This window comes from Nicotiana tomentosiformis, chromosome 6, assembly GCF_000390325.3.
Source record: "Nicotiana tomentosiformis chromosome 6, ASM39032v3, whole genome shotgun sequence".
Taxonomy (NCBI): domain Eukaryota; kingdom Viridiplantae; phylum Streptophyta; class Magnoliopsida; order Solanales; family Solanaceae; genus Nicotiana; species Nicotiana tomentosiformis.
In genome coordinates, this window is record NC_090817.1 from 4,869,533 (window position 1) to 4,896,173 (window position 26,641).

A 26,641-nucleotide genomic window follows, 5' to 3' on the forward strand; every position below is an offset into this window, starting at 1 on the left:
AGCACGTACTCGTCACCTTACGTACACGGACCACAATTAGCGTAGAAGACTCAAATCCTAAGGGGTAGTTCCCCCACAAGAAGTTAGGCAAGATACTCACCTCAAAGAAGACAGATCGATACTCTAAAATGAACTTCTTGGGTGAAATGACCTCCGGGCAGCTTAAATCTAACCAAAATAACTTCAATACACAAATAAAACTCATAAGAAACTATTCCGGATCATAAAGCCTTAATCTTTATCAAAATCTAAAAAATGACCCAAATACCTCTGGACCTGCACCTCGGAACCCGATAAATTTCACAAAACCCGAACACCCATTCCGATACGAGTTCAACAATACTAAAATTATCAAATTTCGATACCATTTCGTCCCTCAAATCATGATTTTTCATTTTGAAAGTTTTCTTCAAAAACCTTCATTTTCCTCAACTAAAACAAAAATTAAATGATAACAATAAAGATAAAATCATGGAATATAATAAATTCTAGGTAAAGAACACTTACCCAATTGATTTTCTTGAAAAACCCTCAAAGATGCTCCCAAACCCGAGGTCCAAAACTCAAAATATGAAGAAAATGGCCAAACCCTCGACTTATATGATTCTGCATAGGTATGACCGCACCTGCGGACCATAGTCGCACCTGCAATGCCGCACCTGCGGAAAATTCATCGCAGGTGCGGAAATGACTTAAGTCCTATGATCCTCTTCTGCGAGCACAATGTTGCACCTGCGAGTGCGTGCCCGCGGATTCTTGTCTGCTTCTGCCTAATCCTCACTCAGCTCGCCTTCCGCTTCTGCGATCCACTCTCCGTAGGAGCGGCTCCTCTTCTGTGCCCCATATGTCGCACCTGCGACTATTGGTTACTCAGACCAGGGCCGCATCTGGAGCTCTCTTATGCACGCGCGAGTTTGCACATGCGGCCACCCCACCGCAGGTGCGATTACACCAGAAACTTGCAAGCTTCAGCAACTACCCAAGTCCAAATTTTGATCCGTTAAGCATCCGAAACTCACCCAAGGCCCCTGAGACCTCAACCAAACATACCAACCAGTCCTATAACACCATACGAACTTAGTCGAGCTCTCAAATCACATCAAACAACGTTAAAAACACGAATCACCATCCGATTCAAACTTAATGAACTTGAAACTTTAATACCACCGATGGCGAAACATACCAACCCACGTCCGATTGACCTCAAATTTTGCACACAAGTCATAATTGACATTACGGACCTACTCCAACTTCCGGAATCGGAATCCGAGCCCGATATCAAAAAGTCCATTTCCTGTAAAAATCTCCGAAAATTCGACTTTCGCCATTTGAAGCCTAAATCAGCTACAGACCTCAAATTCACCATCCAGACACGCTCCTAAGTCCAATATCACGCAACGGATCTAACGAAACCGATGAAACTCTATTCCGGAGTTATCTTCATACAGTTCCAACTATGGTCAAAATCCTAAGACTTAAGCTTTCGTTTTAGGGACTAAGTGTCCCAAATCACTCTGAATCATACGGTAACTGAATTCAACCACGCACACAAGTCAATACCCATAAAACGAAGCTGCTAAAGATCTTATGCCGCCGATTAGGACTTAAATTCTCAAAAACGACCAGCCGGGTCGTTATATCCTTCCCCTCTTAAATAAACGTTCGTCCTCGAACATGTAAAGAATCGTCTCAAAGTCTTTAAATCACTGAAAGCACATATCCAACATACACCCGTGGGTGACCACATGTCACCCCAATCCACATAAACTTCACGACACCATCTCACCCGTAATTTACCCTTTCTACCAACACTGATAAGCCTTAGAGTCAAAATTCTCACCTTCCATTCATCTCCAAATGACCCGATTCTAAATCCATACCCCGTATCAGTCTAAACCAGCTGTAAAAACTCATGCTTACACCCACAAGGTACGACCACCCAACATGACACACCATACATAGGCCCATAATAACATTTAGCCTCATATCCATTAGAGACCTGTTCCAAACCTCCACAACGCTGACAATGATGCAAGAAGCACAGAGAACTCATAACTATACACCCGGTTCAACAAGTCACATCTAACACCACCGGGCACGCATCCCGTAAGCTAAAACTCAAATAAGCACAAAACGAAAATGACTGATTATGTAAAGAGAAACACATAAGAGAAATATCAAACAAGTCTGACATGCACAACTCTCTATCAGAACCATGCTACGAATTAATTTAAAAAGAAGGAATCAAGGTATATGAACAAACCACAAGGATTTCATCCTAATATAACTTCCACTGCGGCATGCAGCCCAGCTCAAACATATCAAATCACATGGAATCGCGAGGGTCTCACCCTCAACTCTAAATCACAAGCTGAATACACATCATACCAATTGAAATCTTCCACTAACTCAATTCTTCCAATAAAATCACAACACTTACTGAACTCTCACCCCGGTAGAGTATCAAATCACAAATCGTAACTGAATTACTCAGGAATCACATCAAACCTACAATAATAGACAACATTAATTTACTTCTAGTCTCGTAACTTTCAATAAAGAATTAAAACAACGATAGACACGGCTATCACTCATAGAATATCTCAACAGGGGAAAACACATAAACATAATACTAGGTCATGAACTCACCCATAGGTGGGAGAATAAATAGGGAAACTAGCCTAGATAAACAGAACCGAATCAAAATATGAATGGTACCCCTCTATAATAATTAAAAAGCATACATGTATGACATCATCTGGCATAGTGGCCTCAAGCCTACTATATGAAACATATCAACGGGTCGGGCCTTCCCGTCTTGGGTGCCCTCTACTTTCCTGAATACTCCGTTGTGACACACTTGTCCGGAATCTATGACAATCTCTCACCCTGTGGATGGTATCTCCAAACTCGAAGAAACTTCTCTACTGACGTGGCTGTGGGAACTGTGCGGTACGGGTACTTTGAGACCCACGAGCACCTGAAACACTGTGCGAAGCCTGAAGTGCAAACTGAACTAGCTGACCCACAAAACCTCTACCATGTCGTACCCTGCCTCCAAAATAAGGACCGGTAGATCTCTCCGGTCTACGAGGCCTCATCGCCTCCCTCTCCTCTCTTTCCTGACCTTGCATGTCTCCTCTCTCCTGATCCCACATTCCCTCTACTCGACGAGTGATCCATACTACCTGCTGAAATCAAACATCTGACTCTAACTCCCGAGCCAAGTTGAACCAAATATCATGCCTGAGCCCCTCAATGAATCTACGGACACGCTCTCTAACTGTAGCGACCAAAGGAGGTGCATGTCTGGCCAAATCACTGAATCTAACGGCATACTCTGATACTGACATAGTGCCTTAGTACAGCTGCTCAAACTCCGCGCGCCATGCATCTCGAAGGGACTGAGGTACAAACTCTCTCAGGAACATCTTTGAAAACTAAACCCATGTAAGTGAAGATGACTCGGCCGGGCTACCCAACTCATACGCCCGCCACTACTATTAAGCCGCTCCCCCGAGCTGGAACGTAGTAAAAGCAACCCCGCTCGTCTCTACAATACCCGTAGTACGGAGAATGCGGTAACACTCCTCCAGAAAACCCTGGGCATCATCTGTCACCAATCCACTGAAGGTAGGAGGGTGGTACTTCTTGTACCTCTCAAGTCTAAGCTGTTCTTTCTCAGATGTTGGTGCCCTAACCACGGGTTGAACTGGGACCACGGGCTGTGTCGCCATCACACCTGGAACCTGACCAACATGAACTCGCAACTTTGGAGTGTGGGCAACGGGAGACTGAGCTCCTCCCCTGGTCTGTGAAGTAGCTGGTGTAACTGGAATCAACCCCACCTGAGCGAATGTACCAAACATGCTCAGGAACTGTGCTATGGTCTCCTGAAGTCCGGGGGTAACAGTAGGCGCCTCCGGTACCTTCCCCCCAACTGGAACTACTGGAGGCTCCTCAACTGCTGCTCTGGTAGCTTCCCTAGTTGCGGCACGTTCTCCTCATCGGCCTATGCCTATGTCCCTAGTGACATCTGCTCTGGAGGTAACGTCATCAGTGACTGTAGCTCGTGTCCTCACTATCTGTGAGAGAATGGAATGATAAAAGTTCAAACTTCGAGATCAATGAACTCGCACAATAGGAATGAAGGAAGTGAAACTCTCCTAATAGTTCTGTAGCCTCTCTAAAATAAGTACAGATGTCTTCGTACCGATCCGGAAGACTCTACTAAACTCGTTTATGACTCGTAGCACCTATGAACCTAGAGCTATGATACCAAGTTATCACAACCCAATTTTTCCTCCGTTGGATATCGTGATGGCACCTAGTCTTTGGGATTAGGTAAGACTAACATTTACTGAATAACAACAATAATTAAATAACATCTAACAATTTTGAAATGGAAATCTATATAAAACGTACAATTCCCAAAATCGGTAGTACAAGTCATAAGCTCTACAGAGTTTGCTAAAATTTTCTAAATACAACTGTTTGAAATAAAGTAACAATATGAATACAAATCACAAGGTGACTCCGAAGCCTGCTAACACAGCAGCAGGTATACCTTGAGTCTCCACAGCAACAGTCTTCACAACAAGCTAATGACCAACTGACTTCAAAATGCCTGGATCTGCACAAAAATATGTAGAAGTGTAGTATGAGTACACCACGGAGGTACCCAGCAAGTATCAAGACTAACCTCAGTGGAGTAGTGATGAGGAACTGTCAAGACACCTACCGGACTAAATAACCTGAACAAATATAAATATAGGAGTAATAGAGTATGATATCTACACAAAGACTATGTGAAGTGACAAACATTACGGTAATTGCAATACGGAAGAAAAACAACAACTATCAGCCAAACACCATAATAATGACATAGAAAAATGAATGGAAACACGACCTAAATCTGATAATCCCAGATAAAGAAAGGACAAGTAACAACTTAACAAAACGACAGCTTTCACACCAGGTTTTTGTCAATAATCTCCACGATGTACCGAACCTCATAGTATTCACAACTCACGGGTTCCAATACCTGAACCCTAACACTGGGCATCTTGTGCCCTCATTACACTTCATAACCGCACTAATGACTCACGTGCCAAATAGATTCATTCTCACATAGAAGGCAAGTAAACCGGGGTGTGCATCTATGCTCAACAATATCAAGAAAACCCTCTTAACCGATAAGAGTGCTCAACTACGTGTATGCTTGTGCAAGTGTCCTAACATAGTTCATGCCCGCTAGTAAGTACAGGAAAAGAAATGGACAACACGCAGAATGTTTTCTCACGACTTTCTACAAGATAAAGCTCACACAGGTAAGTGTACCACTACACAAACGTCAACAACAAGAATGCCCCTAGGCCATCACAAGTCATCACAAATCAATCCCTGACATAGCCTACCTTGTCTCGCCACGTGTGCAATAATAAAGTAAGTGCCTGCCTTATCTCGCCACTCGTGCATAATAATACTCCCACCTTGTCTCGCCACATGTCAACCCACATATATATATATATATATATATATATATATATATATATATATATATATATATATATATATATATATATATATATCCCGCCTTGTCACGCCGCATGTGCAAATATCAATAATAACCATAGCACAGCAGAAACCTCGTGTAACCATATAGGAGAGAGATGTCAACAAAAGGGCACTCCCGAGATACCGTCTCGTAGTCCCAAAAGTAAATGCTCAACAGGAAATCTCCTGAGGTACCGCCTCGTAGTCCCAAAAGTAAATATGCAAGAAAGGGGGATCTCCCGAGGTACCGCCTAGTAGTCCCAAAGTAAATACGCAAGAACAACAAGTACAACAACAATAACACTAATACAAGGGTACGACAAATAAATCAACTCAGAAATTCCAGAACTCAAAGGAACAGAGAAATTAATTCACAAGGAGTGGCCACAATATAGAATGCTAGTCATAATACGAACAACTCAACAAGAAAGGAAATATTATGTAACAACGGTCCGCAGTGTACAATTCGACAACGAGGAAGCTAACACAAGGAAAATAATTTCAAATAAGGAAAAGTCAACTAAAATATAGGATATCTAACTTCTTTTAAGGTTGGGCAATTAAGAAAGAGATACAACAAATTCAACTAGAGATAAGCAGCAGAAAGATAATCATAGCCTCAATTAAGGATGAACAATTATAGAAGAGATAATTATAACTTCAAATAAAGATAAGCAGTTAGGGGAAAGATAACATGGCAATAGAAGAGATAACAATTTCAGTTAAGACACAGAGACTCAAATAAGCATCAAGGGTCATGAAGCAATTAATTCTAATTAAAGCAGGTAGAGGTGAAACTAGTAATTAAGAGACGTATTCATAACATAACAATTGCATAATCAGTGAATATGAGAACCTAAGAACCCTAAAAGGCCAACTTTCCACAAATAAGTTTGAGCGCGTACTCGTCACCTTGCGTACATGGACCACAATTAGCATAGAAGACTCAAATCCTAAGGGGTAGTTCCCCCACACGAAGTTAGGTAAGATACTTACCTTAAAGAAGACAGATCGATACTCTAAAATGAACTTCTCGGGTGAAATAACTTATGCCCAGCTCAAATCTAACCAAAATAACTTAAAAGCACAAATAAAACTTATAAGAAATTATTCTGGATCATAAAGCCTCAATCTTTATCAAAATCTAATAATCTACCCAAAATTTGACTCTGGGCCTTCACCTCGGAACCTAAAAAATTTCACAAAATCCGAACACCATTTCGATACGAGTTCAACCATAGTAAAATTATCAAATTCCGATACCATTACGTCCCTCAAATCATGATTTTTCATTTTGAAATTTTTCTTCAAAAACCTCCATTTTCCTCAACTAAAATACAAATTAAATGATAAAGATAAAGATAAAATCATGGAATATAATAAATTCTAAGTGAATAACACTTACCCAATCGATTTTCTTGAAAAACCCTCAAAGAAGCTCCCAAAACCGAGGTCCAAAACTCAAAATATGAAGAAAATGGCCAAACCCTCGACTTATATGATTCTGCCTAGGTATGACCGCACCTGCGGACCATAGTCGCACCTGCGGAAAATTCATCGCAGGTGCGGAAATGACTTATGTCCTCTGGTCCGCTTCTGCGAGCAAAATGCCGCACCTGCGAGTGCGCGCCTTCCGCTTCTGCGACCCAATCTCTGCAGGAGCAGCTCCGCTTCTGCGCCCCATATGTCGCACATGCGACTATTGGTTACCCAGACCAGGGCCGCATCTGTGAGCTCCCTTCCGCACGTGCGAGTCCGCACCTGCAGTCACCCCACAGGAGGTGCGATTACACCAGAAGCTTGAAAGCTTTAGCAACTACACAAGTCCATATTTCGATCTGTTAAGTATCCGAAACTCACCCGAGGCCCCTGGGACCTTAACCAAACACACCAACCAGTCCTATAACACCATAAAAACTTAGTCGAGCTCTCAAATCACATCAAACAACGCTAAAAGTACGAATCACCCTCCGATTCAAACTTAATGAACTTGAAACTTTAAATTTCTTCCACCGATGCCGAAATATACCAACCCATGTCCGATTGACCTCAAATTTTGCACACAAATCATAATTGACATTACAGACCTACTCCAACTTCAGGAATCGAAATCCGACCCCGATATCAAAAAGTCCACTTCCGGTCAAAATCTCTGAAAATTCGACTTTCGCCATTTCAAGCCTAAATCAGCTACAGGCCTCAAATTCAACGTCCGGACACGCTCCTAAGTCCAAATCACCCAACGGAGCTAACGGAACCGACGGAACTCCATTATGGAGTCATCTTCACACAGTTCCGACTACGGTCAAAATCCTAAGACTTAAGCCTCCGTTTTAGGGACTAAGTATCCCAAATCACTCCGAATCATCCGATAACTGAATTCAACCAAGCACGCAAGTCAATACACATAATACGAAGCTGCTCAGAATCTTATGCCGCTGATCGAGACTTAAATTCTCAAAAAGACCGTCGGATCGTTACAAAGGATGCAAGTAAAGTACTAGATATAGTTACAATAATATACTATGTGCAAGTGTGTTAATTAATAAGACTGAAAGTCTTTTATTATGGCTAATATTTCTATTGTTTGATTGATGAGTACTTGAAAGATAACTTCTGAAAAACAATATATATATTATAGATTAACGACAATATTAGCAAATGAGAGGGCGTTTTAATAAAACTTTTGAGTATTTAAGATTAATTCTATGATATATAACTGGTATTTGGAGTAAGTAATTAATGTGAAGTTAAAAATTCATATAGTGGTAAGGAAAACGAGTGTCGCTCATAAGTGAGGGAAGACATCTTCGCCATTTGATGAGACCGCTAGAAAATAACTTTTTCGCGGACTATAATTTTCAAAAAAAAAATATAACTTCCGTCATATCAAACACCCTAAGCCTAAAGTAGACATATATTGAGAACACTAGGTAATAGTGATTGTGATCATTTGTGCCTGAGTGGGTAGTACTCATTTCATTCTTAATCAGATGTTTGAGGTTCGAGTCCTGAGTATAAAGAGTGTCTTTGTTATGGAACATTTTACCCCAATATGAAATTTTAAGGTCTAAATCTAGATTTAATCATGTCCCAATACGAATACCAGACACCGATAGAAAACCACAAAAATATGTGCAAAGCTTATATAGTATATGACAAGAGGTTTAGGTGATGTTGTTAATTGCTCTAGGACAAAATTAGTTCACCGACGTTGTACTTATACGTGTATGGTTTAAATCTGTTGGCTATATATTTATTTGCAACAAACTCATCATATTCATTACTAACTTTCTCTTGATTTTACATCTCTCTTCTTCACTTCTCTGAGCACTTGTCAGCAAAATTCTTCAAATCAATAAATAAGAACAAAATGGTACATTCAAAGAAGTTCAGAGGTGTCAGGCAACGCCATTGGGGTTCTTGGGTTTCTGAAATTCGACACCCCTTGTTGTAAGCTCTTCCTATATATATTTACCACATTCTTCTTATATAACATCTCTCTCTTTTTCAATTTCTTCTTCTTATCTAACCTAATTTATCAATTTGCAATGTTGGTTTTGGGAATTGGATGGGAGATTAGTCATTCATGTAAAAAAAAAAATGGTGCAGAAAGCATTCTGCATTCACGCAAGGTTCGGGAAGGGCAGCAGTATAATGTAGGTAATCTGCCCTGTACAAGTAATCCGTCATACGGAGACAATTTTAATGTTGCTCCAAGGCTCCCCTTCAGATTAGTCATTCATGTATCGGCTAAAAAAAGTAGCTACACTATGATATATAGAAAACTATGTTATCACTTTAAAGAAGTGATCCCGTTAATCCAACCTTCGAGCTATCCATTACAACTTGTCTTTATCTAGCAAGATACGTCTAGTTCTCCATCCGCTTGTCTATCGCAATAGGATTGAAGTAGTCTCCGATTTCAAAGAAAAAGCTGAGGCGATGTATGTATCCAAAGACGAACATGGAGTGTTAAATATGGATTGAGTCCAAGCCTACTATTTTCGGCTTATATTAGATATACGTGGTTAGAACACCGTGAAATGTACATGAATATGAACTTGAGTTATAAACATTATTATTCAATTTTGTTTTTTACAGTATCGGTGCAATTTGGTTATAGCAGCCAAATTATTAGTGTAGTTGTTACTCTTTTTTTCATATCACTACTTATTAGACATTTTATGGAAGTTACTTGTTATAATAGTTCAACTTAAACTGATAGTGTAAATATTATGTACACTATCAGGGTACAAACTTAAACTCTTTAAATATTAAGTTTTGAACCCATATTTCAAATTCAAGGAATTCAAAACATGAATCCATAAAATTTAAATTTTGAATTTGTGTTACAGGAAAAGAAGGGTATGGCTTGGCACATTTGATACAGCAGAAGAAGCAGCAAGAGCATATGATCAAGCAGCAATATTAATGAGTGGCCGCAATGCAAAGACCAACTTTCCAATCACTCAAGATTCAGATAATAAAGAATTAAAGGCTAAAGATCAAGAATTTTCATCAATTCCCTCTCCAAAAGCCTTATCTGAAATACTCTATGCCAAGCTTCGCAAATGTAGTAAGGTATCATTCTTCATCCCTTATATATTTTTCATAAGAAAAATTAATTATACTTCCTCAGTTTCGTTCTACGTGACACTATTAAACACATAGGAGTTTTCAGCGAAATGTTTTAGGAGGTTTAGAAATATGGTATTTTTGATGGAATGTCCTTAAGCTTCTGACGAGCTGTTGAAGCTTTTCCGACGGATCTCCCTCAAATATTTCTGTCGAAATTCACTTGTTTGTAGTACTGTGACGACATTCTTTGTTTCAGATTATTCCAAAAACACTGACATATTTTTATATTTAAGAGTAATTTAACTTTAACCTTCTAATTTTATAGCCACATAAATAACATGACATGTTTAAGACCACAAGTATGTTTCAAAAGGCTATTTCTTTCTTAAATTTCTTGTCTGATTAAACACCTTCATATAAAACGAACGGGAGGAATCATAGTACATTTATTATTCCATAATATTATATATTGGGATATTGGAGCCGAGTATTTATCGGAAACATCCTCTCTACCTGCACAAGATAGGGATAATACTGCGTACACGCTATTCTTCCCAGACCCTACTTGTAAAAATATATTAGATATATTATTGTTGTTATTTATATATCGGGATATGTCTTGTGAAATCAATACATTTCAAGTCTTGTTTTCATCGTATAGGTGCCATCACCATCTCTTACTTGTTTGAGGTTGGATATTGAGAATTCACACATAGGAGTGTGGCAAAAACGTGCTGGCCCTTCTTCTGACTCGAAATGGGTGATGACAGTTGAACTTCAGAAAAAGAATAATGTCAATGCTGCTATTGAAGGAGAATTAAATTCTTCTTCTACTTCTAGTTCCAGGAATTGTGGAGAAATAGTTGAAGGTATAAGTATTAGAAGTGAAATGGATGAAGAAGAAAGAGTTGCATTGCAAATGATAGAAGAATTGCTTCAGATAAATAGTCCTTGCCCTTCATTTGATATTTAAGAAAGGGAGAAATTGATCATTCTACATTATCTAAAGTTTATTTATCATTTAATATTTGAAGGGGAGCCTTGGAGAGCAACATCGAAGTTGTCTCCACCTGACCTATAGGTCATGAATTCGATCGAGCCCTGAAATCAGCTGTGAACCTAGGATGTCTTGTGCATCCCGCTACCTTTTATGTGTTGTTATATATTATATTAGTTTCTAAGGGTTTGGGCAAGAAGTGCCTGTGTAAGTAGTAATAATAATTAAAGAAAAAGAAACAAGTCCAGAAAGCTGTATGTACTTGTGTAGACTAATTAAAACAACATTGTCATCTTCTGAATGAAGAAGTTGATAAATAAAATTTACTAAATTGATTGTATTTTCTAAAGCAAATCCACCCTTTATCTGTATCCTCTTTTTTTCCTCGTCAAATTTGTTTCTGAGAAGCTGCAAGTAATATTTGTGTGTGTATCTATCTATATCTATATCTATATCTATCTATACTATATTAAAAGCACCAAGGCCCTTAGCGAAATGTCGTTCGTCTTTTTTACCCTTTAAAAGTAGATTTCACACTAGACAAAATAGTCATTTAAATCATTTACCTAAGATTTAGAATTAATCATTTTATTATCTCCCTAATATTTAGGGATTCTAAATTAATTCAATTTAATATTGAAACGATATGAAAACCCTAAAAATAAGGTTAAGAGTTTTGGAATAGAAGGACTACAACACATAATGAGTTAATTGAATACGTAAAGAAAGATTTTAAAAAGATTTGAATTTAAATGCAAGGAAAGATTGTAAATATAAAATAGCTAAAAAATCGATAGCTGAGCAATTGTCTGCTTTCTCCACAAATATGGTTCATATTGTCTGCGGCTTTCTCCACAAATTTGTTCAGTCTGGTTTTGTTGGTCTTGAACGAAGCAATTGAAGACCATGGAGCTATTAAGTATTTTGACAATTCTTCTATAAATGGTAGATAAATCATTTCTGAGTTATATCTTTTCTGTAGTTCTTCGTCTGCTTGTGTGCCGTAGTTTTTATTACAATAGAAGAACTCTTTTATTTTGCACGTATCATTATAAAACTTATTCATTCTTCTACCTCTTTTATTTAATTTGATAAATAAAATTCTTGTGGACGAAAAGACCTATAAAATATGTAAACTTAGCAAATTAATTATGTCTGTTCCTAAAACTTCTAGGAATTAAGTTGCCTATTACAAGTTGAAATCATTAATAGATGCGCCACTGCTCCGACAATAGTCTTATATAAGAATAAATTGTTGACGAGCAAGCATTGTAAAAAACTCAACATCAAATTTTAGAAATACTTTTGTAATGACACATGATAATTGAACGCAAAAAATACATAGATTAATATATTATGTGATTTTTTAACTTTATACTTATTAAACTAAGGTACACGTGCAAAGCGTGTACCTCATAATTAGTATATGCTATATTTAAAACACGAAGGCCCTAACGGAAATGTCGTTCGCCTTTTTTTACCCCTTTAAAATAGAGTTTATATTGGACAAAATCAACATTTAAATTGTTTCCTAATATTTAGAAATTTCAAATCAATTAAAGTTTGTGCCTTAAATTCTTCGTTATTTGAATTAGGTAAGAAATCCTAATATTTAAGACTTTAAAATCAATTAAAAAATAAATCATTAAAAAAAAGGGGGAAAGGAAAAACTATCAACAACCCCAAATCAACAACAAACCATTGGGGGATTAGTGGTACGTGCATTAAAAAATGGTTACTAATTTATGTAGATTTCCTTATGTAGACCAACGCAATATTACTTATGCTATTACGAGGAGGAAAACATAACTGCCACAAAATTAAATGATGGAAACCATTGTAGACATGAACAAAAAATATGAGAGACTGATTAATTATTAATATTAGTTTATATAATTTATCTCATAATATAATATTTGAAAATTACACCTCAATAATTTCAACAAGTAACTATAGAAACATAAGAGAGAGAGAAAGGTGTTGAGCTGTTGACACGAATAACTTTGCAAATACAAATATCAAAACTTAAAAAATTGATTGATTTTTTAGGCTTGAAAAATATAATTCTAAATAAAACTATAACTATAGTCAAATATTTAAAACTTGTAATGAATTAATATTACTAATTATCAACAAAAAATAAATCGTTGCTTTTAATAAGAATAAATATTAAAATTTTGAATTAACAAATTAAAAAATAAATCACATTCATTTTCTTTCCAAATTCATCATAAGTAAACATCTTTTTTTCAGTTGACAAAACTTTTAGATACAAAAATTATATTTTTTTATAGGAATAGCATTTGTGGTGGAAAAAATAAAAAACTAATGCAAAATCGATTATAATATAGTAATAAGCATTAACCGCAAAATCCTATAAAACTCTTGAATAAATTCATACATATAATCTCATACATGGAAAGTTAAAAACAAAAAAGAGTAGATTAATTAGAATGTAGCGGTTGAATTTATTTTTGTGATAGTAATTTATTTTTTTAATCTATTGGAAATAATTTATATGGTATTTCTTATATACTAAAGAAATAGAACAAATTGCATTTTGCTCGTGAGCAAAAAGAAGGCGTCTTCTGTCAATTGAATGAGATGATTAAGAACTTATATGGGATTGAGTTTCTTTCTTTTTTTGAATTAGCTAAATAATATCAATAATTATCATATTTAGAAACTTATAATTTTTAACTTTAACTTTTATTTATAACTCAACTATAATAATATAATATTTATGTAACTCTTTGAAATATTATATTTATTGTATATGAAACACACGCAACGCGCGTACTTTAATATATTGTCACAACCCCAAATTTCCTCTGTAGGATGTCGTGATAGCACCTAGTCTCTAAGACTAGGTAAGCCTATCAATGCGGAATAATAATAAATATCTGAAATAAATAAACTACAATTCAAACAATTTCAACTCCCAAAACCCGGTAGAAATAAGTCACAGGCTTCTAAGAATTTATTCTCAATGTCTCTATATATCAAGGTCTAAATAAAATATAAGGAAGCAACATAAAATGATAGAAAGGGACTCCGGAGTCTGCGGACGCTGGCAAATATACCTCGAAGTCTCCGTACGCAGGTAACTCACTGACGTCTAGGCTGGTAAGATGTACCTGAATCTGCACAAAAAGATATGCAGAAGTGTAGTATGAGTACACCACAGCGGTACCCAGTAAGTTCCAAGCCTAACCTCAGTAGAGTAGTTACGAGGTCAGGTGAGACCCTACTGGAATATAATAATGGAATGGTAAAATGTTTAACAATATATTAAAATAAAATGACAGTGGAAATGAATCAAATAGTATGTCACATTTAATGACACCAAATAATTACAAATAATATCTCGTGGAATCAAAACAAAATTTCCATCAACTTTATGAAAATCACAATAATTAATCGAAGGCAACTATGGCCATAAATCAATATTAACAAGGGCACTACCGAGATACCGCCTCGTAATTCCAAATTATAAATAATTTCACAATATCTCATTTCCTTATATCACCGCGGGAGCCTTCACAATTTATTTAAAGAAAATATTTTTTTTTCCGAAATAGCATCCCACGGTTTAGCCACCCTTATCACACCGCATGACTTCTAGTAGTCACCCCTACTAGCCACCCGTATCAAACCACCCTTATCTCACCGCGTGCGTTTCAACACCCATATCTTATACCACGGCATGCGTATCAATATCACAATATATCACAATTTGCACCTCAAGTGCCCAATATTTCAATTTTTCACGAAAAGAAATCTCACAAAAATATTCAAGAATAAATAATTCAGGAAAATAATATTCTAATTTTTTAATACGTTGCTTCAATATCAAAATTAAAATATCAAATACTTTATATTAATAATATTTAATTTAAAGAAAATCAACCTTCAAATAATGCACAGTATGAAAGAAATCAAGTTTCAATTAAAAAGGTAAAACAATTAGCAGGAAAAAGGCAAACAAATTTAAATTATATATCACAAATCAATGATGAAGAATATAACAAGATAAAATAATTTAATAAATGTGCAACAATGATCTACATAATTTAAAAATATAATCTTTCACATTTAGCCCGTGTACACACTCGTCACCTCATGTACACGACTTTCAACATATTTCAATAATTACATTAATATCAATTCTAGGAGAAATTTTTCCCACACAAGGTTAGACAAGTCACTTACCTCGACTTGTTCCAATTTAACCAAGTATTATGGTTTTTTCTCGATTTTCCGACTCCGATCGACTCGTATCTAGTCATAATTAATTCGATACAGTCAACAAAAATTATAGTAATCAATTTCATATGAAAATATTATATTTTCATTAAAATCCGAAATAAGCTCAAAATTTGCCCGTGGGGCCCACATCTCGGAATCCGACAAAACTTACAAAATTTGACAATCCATTCAATTACGAGTCCACCCATACCAATTTTACCAAAATCCGATAACAACTCGACCTCCAAATCTTAAATTTTTATTTTTGGAAGATTTTACAAAAATCTTGATTTTTCTTCCATAAATTTACGGATTCATGATGTAAGTGAGTATGGAATCATGAAATATAATTAAAATAGGATAAGGAACACTTACCCCAATGTTTTCCCGTGAAAATCGCCCAAGAACCGTGCTCCAAAAATCTAAAACGAAATGAATGAAATGACCATTTTCGGTCCTTAAGTTTCTGCCAATCCGTCACTAAAAGTCCATTTTCCGTCACTAAAAGTCCATTTTTCGTCATTAAAAGTCCACCAGAAACCGCTCTACCAGCCTTCCTTCAATTGATCATAACTTTATGTACAAATGTCCAAATGATAAATGGTTTAACTTTCTGGAAATTAGAATCAACCGACTACAACTTTCATATTTTGCAACTTTTCTGAGTCCTTATGAATTTTGAGATATAAGCTTCCAAAGTCGCCTCCATGCATCAGAATTTCTGGCGAAACTGCTCTACTAGCCTTCATTCAATCCATCATAACTTTCTGTACAAATATCCAAATAATGAATTGTTTAACTCTCTGGAAATGAGAAACAAACGACTACAACTTTCATGTTTGGACAATTTTCCGATTCTTTATGAATTACGAGATATAAGCTTCCAAATTTGGCTCCACACACTAGTTCATATATTTCTGGCGAAATTTCTGCAAATTTCCAGCAACCTTCTTTGTCTGAAATCTATTCCGTTTACCTTCCGAATTCCACCCGAGACCTTCGGGACCTTAACCAATTATTTCAACATGTCTCAAAATACAACACGAACTTAGTCGAGGCTTCAAACCACATCAAACAACATCAAAACGACTAATCGCACCTCAAATCAAAATATATAAACTTTGAACTTTTAATTTCTACAAATAACACCGGAACATATCAAATCCAGTCCAATTGACCTCAAATTTTGCACGCAAGTCATAAATGATATAACGGAGCTATAAAAATTTTCAGAATCGTATTTCGACCCCGATATCAAAAAGTCAACCCCTCGGTCAAACTTCCCAAAAATCCAACTTTCGGCATTTCAAGCCTAATTCCACTACGGACTTCCAAATAAAATTCCGATCACGCTCCTAAGTTTAAAATCACCATACGGAGCTGTTGGAGTCATCAAAATTCTATTCCGGGGTCATTTGCACATAATTCGACATCCGGTCACTATTTGAACTTAAACTTTAAATTTTTTATCAAAATTTCATATCTTGGGCTAGGGACCTCGGAATTTAATTCCGGGTATACGTCCAAGTCCCAATTTACGATACGGATCTACTGAAACTATCAAAATACTGATTCGAGTCCATTTGCTCAAAATATTAACCAAAGTCAACTCAATAGTGTTTTAAACATCTAATTCACATTTTAATCCATTTTTCACCTGAAAACTTTCCGAAAACTTTTACGGATTGCGCACGCAAGTTGAATAATGGTAAATAGTACTTAGATCACATAATTAATTATTAAATTTAAAGATAATATTTTGGGTCATCACACACACACACACACACACACACATATATATATATATATATATATATATATATATATATATATATATATATATATATACCCCCCACCATCATTAAAGCTTCCAAAAACTTCCCATGGATGATCAATGAGTTAAGATGGACAATTCAAAAAGTGACTAGTACTTTGGTAGGCAATGGTCCTCCCTCGAGACATTTTTAATATTATTGAAGTTATACACAATATCTAATTATCAAATTTATTTCTTTATGTGCAGTTTTCTCTCTCTAGGCTGATATTTGCTGGTTTCGGATAAAATATTTGTCAACAAACATTTTTAATTTTATACTTTTGATTACTTTAATTAAGAATATTATAGTTTATGACTCTATGCATTTATTAGTATTCAAACCGTATAAACCGAAACCGAAAGGAGAAAAATCGAACCATACCAAATTTAAGCAGGTACGATATTGATATAGCATTTTAAGAAACTAAATACCGAAAATACCAAAACGTCTAAATACCGTACCGTACCGTACCGACCGACGAACACCCCTAATCACAATGTGTTGTTTATTTTATTCAATTTTCAAATGTTGTCGCTTAAACCATTGAAAATAGTCCATTGGACAGAGGGAGCAAAACTAGTGAAATAAATAATTTTCCTTTATGAAAATTGGAGTTTGTTGAGCTATGTGCATAAAACAACATAATTGAAGAGAATTATTTCACTATGTTTATGTTCAATAATTTCTACATACTACTGTTGAACTAGGTAGGTTTAAAAATTTATTTTTATGTCCCACACTACCTATTCAATTATCAAAGACTATATGATGCATTTATTTTATTTTTTGAAAAAGACCCAATGCTAATGCTATGAGTATCACCATTATTATTGAGCCGTTAATTAATCGCATATGCTAGGAATTAAAAGCAAAAGTCTCTCTCATTGAAAAGTCATCACAAAGTAGTATTGTAACTTGGGATTTTCCAAGTATTGGTGCGTGCACTATAAAAAAAATTCTTCTAATGTGTATGTAAATAATATTACTTGAAAAATAATATGCCTATACAATAAATAGACATCACTTGAAAATAATAAAAAGACCTTAGTCTATGCTCTATATTAAATTATTTAGAGATAGATTTATAACTTGATGGGTTTGACCTTTAAAAATTTAAGCATTGAACTTATTGTACTTTTAAAATTATAATTTAATTCTAATATTTATTAAGCTTTTCGTTGATTTTCTCACACACACAAATATATATATAAACACTTCATAATAACTACTAAGTTCGAATGATCCCGCTACAATTGACTCAAACATTTTTCAATGCTAACTCGTGTAACCTGGTGCCACAGTAGATCAGGCCTGATCAAGATTGTTATGGGCCGAACATTAGCCCAAAAAACTGAAAGGGGAGGTACATAAATAGCCAATTTTAGGATTGTTATTTATGGTTTAGTCAGTATTTATTTTGTTCCGAAAATTTGAACTGAAAATCTTAACTTTAAGACTTTTGTGTCTTGAAAAATTAAACTGAAAAATTGAAATTCAGAACACACTGGCTAATTTCTAAATAACAACACTATAGAGTGGCTACCTAATGTCATTTCTACAAAAACTGAAGTAGGCAGTACAAGCCCAAAATAGTTAATAATTGTAATATTTTCATATGTATATTTTGATTATTCCATTCCAAAATATCAAGAACTTGAGAATATAACAAAGAATTTCACTTGTCCAACTCTTTAAGCAGTTTGTGCAAAGACATTTAATCAATATCCAACTTCTTTAGATGTTGGAAAGGCCAGATTTACCAAAATCCAGACCATACATATTGACACTGGGCTTGGGTCGCTCTCTTCTGGGGACCCAATTCTTTTTGGGGACCCAATTGGAGTCCAGATTTCATGTTTCTTGAAGGGCAAGTCACACATTGGCCCGTCAGCCTAAAATATTATATCTGCTAGCTAAATATACAAAAAGTATGCATAGATTATATATAAAATATTATATAGTAATATATAAAAATATATTTTTTTCGGCTATTATTTTTAGGAGCGGCTATACAATGTAATTTTCCCTTTCTTGAAAATATTAGTATTTCTCTTCTTTTTCCGGAGCATAATTTCTAGTTTCTAGACAAGTTACAAAGACATGGTAAGTTTTAAGGAGAAAAAAAATCAGAAATAGGTTGATTTACTGCTAATTGAAAAATTGTCACAGTTTCAGAAGTAATCGCAATTTAGCCACTTCTTCATGTAAAAATAAAATATGAACAAAAATACCCTTAAAATCCGATCCACCATAGTATGCTGGAGTTCGAAATTTTTAACATATAAGATTCCAACATAATGTGATGGAATTATAAATTGTGCTGGAGTTGCAACATAATATACTGGAAGTATACGCATGAGCTCCATAATCCAGCATAATGCATATTATACAGGAACTTTTCGTGTTTGAGTTAGGGTAATTTTGTCCAAACTTTATCTCTGCATAAAATAGTGGCTATTTTTTAATGACTTTGCAAATGGTGACTATTTTCAATTACTAGTCCAAAAATTGGCTAGCCATTCTATTTGTATTAGGGGGGATCAGAAATAGCTTGATTTACAACTGCTAATTGAAAATTAGCCACAGTTTCAAAAGTAATCGCAATTTAACCACTTCTTCATGTAAAAATAAATCAGAACAAAAACACCCTTAAAATCCATAAATCCCGAATTTTTTTACATATAAGATTCCAACATAATGTGATGGAATTATATATTGTGATGGAGTTCCAACATAATTTGTTGGAAGTATACGCAGGAGCAACATAGTCCAGCATATTATGCTGTAACTTTTCGTGCCGGTAATTTTGTCCACGTTTTATCTCTGCATAAAATAGTGGCTTTTTTTTAATGACTTTGTAAATGCTGACTATTTTTCAATTATCAATCCAAAAACTGGCTAGCACCAAGTTTAATGATCATGGATAATTAGTTTGAGTCTAAGTTATATATTTTAACGATATAAATTAGTTATAGCAAATTATAACTCTATTTTTCAAGCTATTATATTAAATTTGATATATGAAATTACATGTTATGCAGGTCAATTTATCCGTGCATAGAACGTAAACTTAATTAATAGTTGGAGTTATTCACTCAGAAAATATAAATATCAAATGCTTTTCTATAAATAAAAATTACTCAACCAAGCTGTAGGGCAAGCTGACATGCAGTGCTTATCCATCTTATCAACATTCTCGTCAACTTCTTAATTATAGTTTTATAACAACAATATCGCTCAATAATATAATTGCTAACCACTTTCGTCTTTTTGATTAATCACACAATAGGGTTTTATAGCACAAGAAAAAATAGAATAAAAAAGCAACAGATATTAACCCTTTTTGTGTACTTGTACTTTTTCAACGTCTTAATAAGTATACCTTCACATGGTGCTTGTTTACCCTCAAAATCGAATAACAATTGAATTTGTTAGTAGTTTTAAGGATATGTGATTTAACTTGATACAAAACGATAAATTAGATTGCAATTGAAATAAATAATGGAAAAGTAAATGCTAACCACACAAGTTAAACAATCTTAGCCCTAGAAGGTTAGCCACCCTCGAGCCAAAAGTGTTTTGATTGATATTAGAACAAACAACAAGAGAATAATAAGAACCTAAAGAGAATAATAATATATTGTTTTGAGATACATGTTACAATGTGTTGAATGAATTATCAGACCCCTTTTTTATAGTAGAGGAGTCCTACTCTAGGTACATTTCCATAAAAGGTAAAAATCTCTTGATTCGCTGATTGCCGGTTCCTTACTGATACGTGCCGAGATTTCCGCCGCAATATCCGAAAGCGGATATTTTGGTCTTCTATTAGTTAACTGAATAATGTTTCTCGGAGCTCGTTCGAGGTTAAGGTTAACACCGGACTCACTGCTCCTCGAAGGCAGGCGTTCCGACCTTGGGTTCTAGCTCGGTGAGACTCGAGGTTGATCTTCAGTCATAATCTACCAAGTTGTAGGCGAGCTCGATTTCGACCGTATATAAATAGTCCCCTCATTTTTTGGAGAGTAGATGACGAGAAACAACATGAACTTCCGATCTTGACTTCGATATTTTGTGACAGAAATGACAAAACAGTCAAAACGTCTCGTCAGTCAAGTATTAATGGCATTAAATGCCCGTCAGTTGCCGGTCGGCCACTCACAGATGTGAACAATCGCTGAGAAACTATAAATACTCCCCTCATTAGTACATTCAAACTTTACTTTCAAACCTTCTGACCTCGTACCTTAGAAATTTCAACACTTCCAAGCATTGATTTTCTAGTTACTATGAAATCCTTTTATAAGAACTTTTGTTCTGTCTTTATCCAAAACCATCAAGCATACTCTTTTAACTCCCTCTTTTTCCTTCAGTTTTCAAAGAAATGGCGAAGACTTCAAAATTCGTTCCTCAAAAAGAAACTCCCTCTTCCTCGCGGCCGACTACTGAGGAAACCGTCTCGTACACTGCTGTCGAGGAACCGGCACCGGAGCCTCCTCTGAAAATGTTTATTCCTGGGGGGTGCCCAGTCAATGCCGATTTCAAGGTTGAAATCTTCCATACCAGGCCAATGTGAGGCGGTCTCGAGGTACACCTGCTCGATCACTGAGGATGTTCTCTCTGAAGTAAAAAAGGATTGCAACTAGGCTGACAAACATGTGGTGGTTCCTGAACTTGATGAAGCCATCAACACCCACGTTGAGGGATTTTTAAGTGTTTACACTTATCCCTTTACGTTGGGTCCCTTGGACCCGGTCATTATCGACCTCTGCAAGAGATACGAGGTAACCCTCGGTCAGATTCACCCTTCTTTCTGGGGGATCGTAATCCTCCTCCGTTTCTTTGTGAGAAAGATCAAGGGGTTCCTTTTCACGATTGACCACCTTATGTGTTTATACAGTCCCCGAATCTACCGGGGAGGACTGATCAAGCTCTCCCGTTGGGCTAGTAAAACTGCGTTCTCTAGTATTAATGAAGATAAGGATCGAGGATGGCTAGGCCATTTTGTCCGAGTGAGGACCTCGGAGTTGATCACGGCCGAGCACATGCCAATCCTTAAGAAGTGGAACATGAAACATAAGTATATAGTTTTGATTTCAAGGTTTTATTTATTGCACTTTTCCTTTCTTCTTATCAGTGTTCTGTGATGGCGCAGTTATTTCCCGAATCCCGAACGTAGTTCCCCGACTCAAGGAGTGGGTGGAGGGAATTATATCGCAAAGGCCTTATTCCGAGAGCTCGTAACGCAATCTTTCAAAGGGCCGGTGGGAGGCCCGTTCGCATGGTGAGATCTATTTCATAAGTGATATTTAGTTTCCTCTTTGCATGATTGAGTCCTTACTTGTTTGATTTCTTTTTGCAGGTTTACCCAAGGATCCGGTAGTGAAAATCTCCTCAGCGAGTCCCCTGCTCCGAATCAGGGTGAAGAGAAGAAATAAAAAGGGCCCCGAGTTCTCTGAACTTGGAGAAGAAAAAGCCAAAGAGAAGGCTGGTGCGTAAGTCCAAGGAAAGCACCAGCGCTCGAGCACCACCTTCGGGTTCTCTCTATCAGTTGAGGGATGAATCTGAAGAAGAACAAGAGAAAAAAACCTTCAATATGGTGACCCGAGTGTCTACACAACTCGAAGGGCAAGGGGCCTCCGAACCAGAGGGAGACGATGCTGATCTTCATCGAGCTAGGGAGGTCGAAAAGGAGGCCGAGACCGAAGTTTTTCGAGACATGGGTCTTGCGCCGAAGGAATCTCTCGATGTGATAGAGATCACCAAGTTACCTTCGTTCACTGAGTCCATGTACATTGAGGCTCAGACGGTGAAAGAACGTCCCAATGAGGGAGTCCTCGAAGCGGACGATCCCTTCAGTAGATTCTTTGATGGAGTGGACTCTACTACCACGGAGGGTGTCATCGGGTTGGGTGATTTATATATACCGAGGAAGAGCCCATCTTCGGGAGCAAGCGGAACTTCCTCGAGTCCTAAACTGGTTAATAGATTCCCTACCCCGAGTGTGGATCCTGGCCGGAAGTGATTCATCACTTTCTCCCTTTTGGAGGACTCCCGGGTCATTTCCGCCCTCGTAGAGGTGGCTAGTTATCTTTGGTGTCTGGTGACCGAGGATGATCAGGCCAAGATAAATGAGGTGGATGCACCCTGTCTATTCAACAAAGCGCAACAGGCGTTGATGATCAGGCTAGTTATCTTTGGTGTCTGGTGACCGAGGATGACCAGCGCAACAGGGATGCTTGTCATATTTGGCCTTAGTGAGAGATGTTGATGCAGATACTCCTATTATTGATTCAATACCGGTCGTGCAAGACTTTCCGGATGTATTTCCTGCAAACCTGTCGGGTATGCCACCTGACAGGGATATTGATTTCGGTATTGACTTGGTACATGGCATTCAGCCCATTTCTATTCCTCTGTATCGTATGGTACCAGTTGAGTTAAAATAATTGATAGAGAAACTTCAGGAACTCCTTGAAAATGGGTTTATTAGGCCTAGTGTGTCGCCTTGGGGTGCACCGATTCTATTTGTGAAAAAGAAATATGGTACTATGCGGATGTGCATTGATTATAGGCAGTTGAACAAAATTACAATCAAGAATAAATATCCATTGCCGCGTATTGATGATTTGTTTGACCAGCTTTAGGAGCGAGGGTGTTCTCCAAAATTGATTTAAGGTCTGGGTATCACCAATTAAAGATTCGGGATTCGGATATTCTAAAGACGACATTCAGGACTCGTTATGGCCGCTATGAATTTCTTGTGATGTCTTTTGGGATAACCAATGCCCCAACAACATTTATGCATTTGATGAATAGTGTATTTCAACCATATCTTGATTTATTTGTCGTGGTATTCATTGATGACATTCTGGTGTACTCACGTAGCCAGGAGGAGCATACACAATACTTAGGTATTGTATTACAGAGGCTGAGAGAGGAGAAACTTTATGCCAAATTCTCTAAGTGTGAGTTCTGGCTTAATTCGGTGGCATTCTTGGGACATATAGTGTCCAGTAAAGGTATTTAGGTGGATCCGAAGAAAATAGAGGCAGTTCAGAATTGGCCCATACCATCCTCAGTTACTGAGATTCGGAGTTTTCTCGTCTTGGCCGGTTATTATCGTTGTTTAGTGGAGGGTTTCTTTTCTATTGCATCGCCTATGACTAAATTGACCCAGAAAGGTTCTCCGTTTAGGTGGTCGGATGAATGTGAAGAGAGCTTTCAGAAATTGGTGTTGTCTACAGGTTCAGAGTCTTATACTGTGTATTGTGACGAGTCGCGGATTGGTCTCAGCACAGTACTTATGCAAGACGATAGGGTGATTTCCTATGCGTCCAGACAGTTAAAGGTACATGAGAAGAATTATCCAGTCCACGATCTTGAGTTAGCAGCTATTGTTCATGCCTTGAAAATTTGGCGACATTACTTGTACGGTGTCCAGTGTGAGGTATATACTAATCATCGAAGTCTACAACATTTGTTTAAACAGAAGGATCTTAACTTGCGGCAGCGAAGGTGGTTGGAGTTGCTTAAGGATTATGATATCACTATTCTCTATCATCCCGGAAAGGCCAATGTGGTGGCCGGTGCCTTGAGTCGTAAGGCAGAGAGTTTGGGCAGCTTAGCATACTTACCGGTAGCAGAGAGACCTTTAGCCTTGGAGGTTCAGGCCTTAGCTAATCAGTTTGTTAGATTGGATGTTTCCTAGCCGAATCGAGTTTTGGCCAGTGTGGTTTCTCGGTCTTCTTTATATGATCGCATCAGAGAGAGCCAGTATAATGATCCACATCTGCTTGTCCTTAAGGACACAGTTCATCACGATGATGCCAAGGAAGTCACTATTGGAGATAACAGTGTATTATGGATGCATGGAAGGCTATGTGTGCCTAATGTAGATGGTTTGCATGAGCTGATTCTACAGGAAGATCACAGTTCGCGGTACTCTATTCATCCAGGCTCCGTGAATATGTATTAGGATTTGAGACAGCACTATTGGTGGAGGCGAATGAAGAAATATATAGTCGGGTTTGTATCTCGGTGTCTAAATTATCAACAGTTAAAGTATGAACATCAGAGGCCAGGAGGATTGCTTCAGAGACATGAAATTCCGGAGTGGAAGTGGGAGCGTATTACCATGGACTTCATAGTTGGACTCCCATAGACTTTGAGAAAGTTTGATGATGTTTGGGTGATAGTAGATCAGTTGACCAAATTTGCACATTTTATTCCAGTCGGTACTAATTATTCTTCGGAGCGGTTAGCTGGGATTTATATTTGCGAGATTGTTCGCCTACACGGTGTGCTGATGTCCATTATTTCAGATTGGGGTACGCAGTTTACCTCACAGTTTTGGAGGGCAGTGCAATGAGAATTAGGCACACAGGTTCAGTTGAGTACAACATTTCACCCTCAGACGGACGGACAATCTGAGCGCACTATTCAGATATTGGAGGATATGCTACGCGCTTGTGTCATTGATTTTGGGGGTTCATGGGATCAATTTCTGCCACTCGCAGAGTTTGCTTACAATAATAGCTACCAGTCAAGCATTCAGATGGCTCTGTATGAAGCTTTATATGGGAGATGGTGTCGGTCTCCGGTGGGTTGGTTTGAGCCTGGTGAGGTTAGACTATTGGGTACTGACTTGGTTAAGGATGCTTTAGAGAAGGTCAAAGTAATTCAGGAATGGCTTCGCATGGCACAGTCTAGGCAGAAGAGTTATGCCGACAGGAAGGTTCGTGATGTTATTCACATGGTTGGGGAGAAGTTTCTGCTCATGATTTCACCCATGAAAGGTGTGTTGAGGTTCGGGAAAAAGGGCAAGTTGAGCCCTCGGTATATTGGGCCTTTTGAGATACTTAAGAAAATTGGGAAGGTGGCTTATGAACTTGCTTTGCCACCTAGTCTATCAGGTGTTCATCCAGTGTTCCATGTATCCATGCTCTGAAAGTATGTCGGGGATCCGTCTCATATTCTAGATTTCAGTACGGTACAACTGGACAGTAATTTGACTTATGATGTGGAGCCGGTGGCTATTTTAGATCGGAAGGTTCGAAAGTTGAGGTCAAAGAACATAGCATCAGTGAAGGTGCAGTGGAGAGGCCAGCCGGTCGGAGAAGCTACTTGGGAAATTGAGCAGGAGATGCGGAACAAATATCCACACTTATTTGAGACTCCAGGTATTATTCTAAACTCGTTCGAGAACGAACGTTTATTTAAGAGGGGGAGAAAGTAACGACCCGGCCGGTCATTTTGAATATTATAACCCCATTCCCCCATTTACTTCTCAATTTATGCCTTGCTATTGATTTATGACTTATCGGGTTAGTTGGTTCGGGTCCGGAAAGAATTCATAGTGAAATGGACACTTAGTCTCATAATTAAAAAACCAAAATTAAGTTAGAAAAGTGGACCGGATATGGACATATGTGTAAATGAC

The 26,641-nt window shown here is 37.2% G+C and overlaps 1 protein-coding gene across 1 annotated transcript; it reads left to right on the plus strand.

Moving 5' to 3' along the window:
• The first annotated feature begins 8,838 nt into the window (after positions 1-8,838).
• LOC104089898 (ethylene-responsive transcription factor WIN1-like) lies at positions 8,839-11,474 on the plus strand. The gene is made up of 3 exons (XM_070177057.1): positions 8,839-9,009; positions 9,915-10,140; positions 10,799-11,474. Exons 1-3 carry the CDS (start codon positions 8,930-8,932, stop codon positions 11,108-11,110), a joined length of 618 nt encoding a protein of 205 aa, XP_070033158.1. The 5' UTR covers positions 8,839-8,929; the 3' UTR covers positions 11,111-11,474.
• The last annotated feature ends 15,167 nt before the right edge of the window (positions 11,475-26,641 follow it).

Coding starts and splice junctions, on each gene's coding strand:
- LOC104089898 (XM_070177057.1), top strand. CDS start 8,930: ATGGTACATTCAAAGAAGTTCAGAGGTGTCAGGCAACGCCATTGGGGT. Junction 9,010..9,914: donor GAAATTCGACACCCCTTGTT/GTAAGCTCTTCC, acceptor TTTGTGTTACAG/GAAAAGAAGGGTATGGCTTG. Junction 10,141..10,798: donor AGCTTCGCAAATGTAGTAAG/GTATCATTCTTC, acceptor TTCATCGTATAG/GTGCCATCACCATCTCTTAC.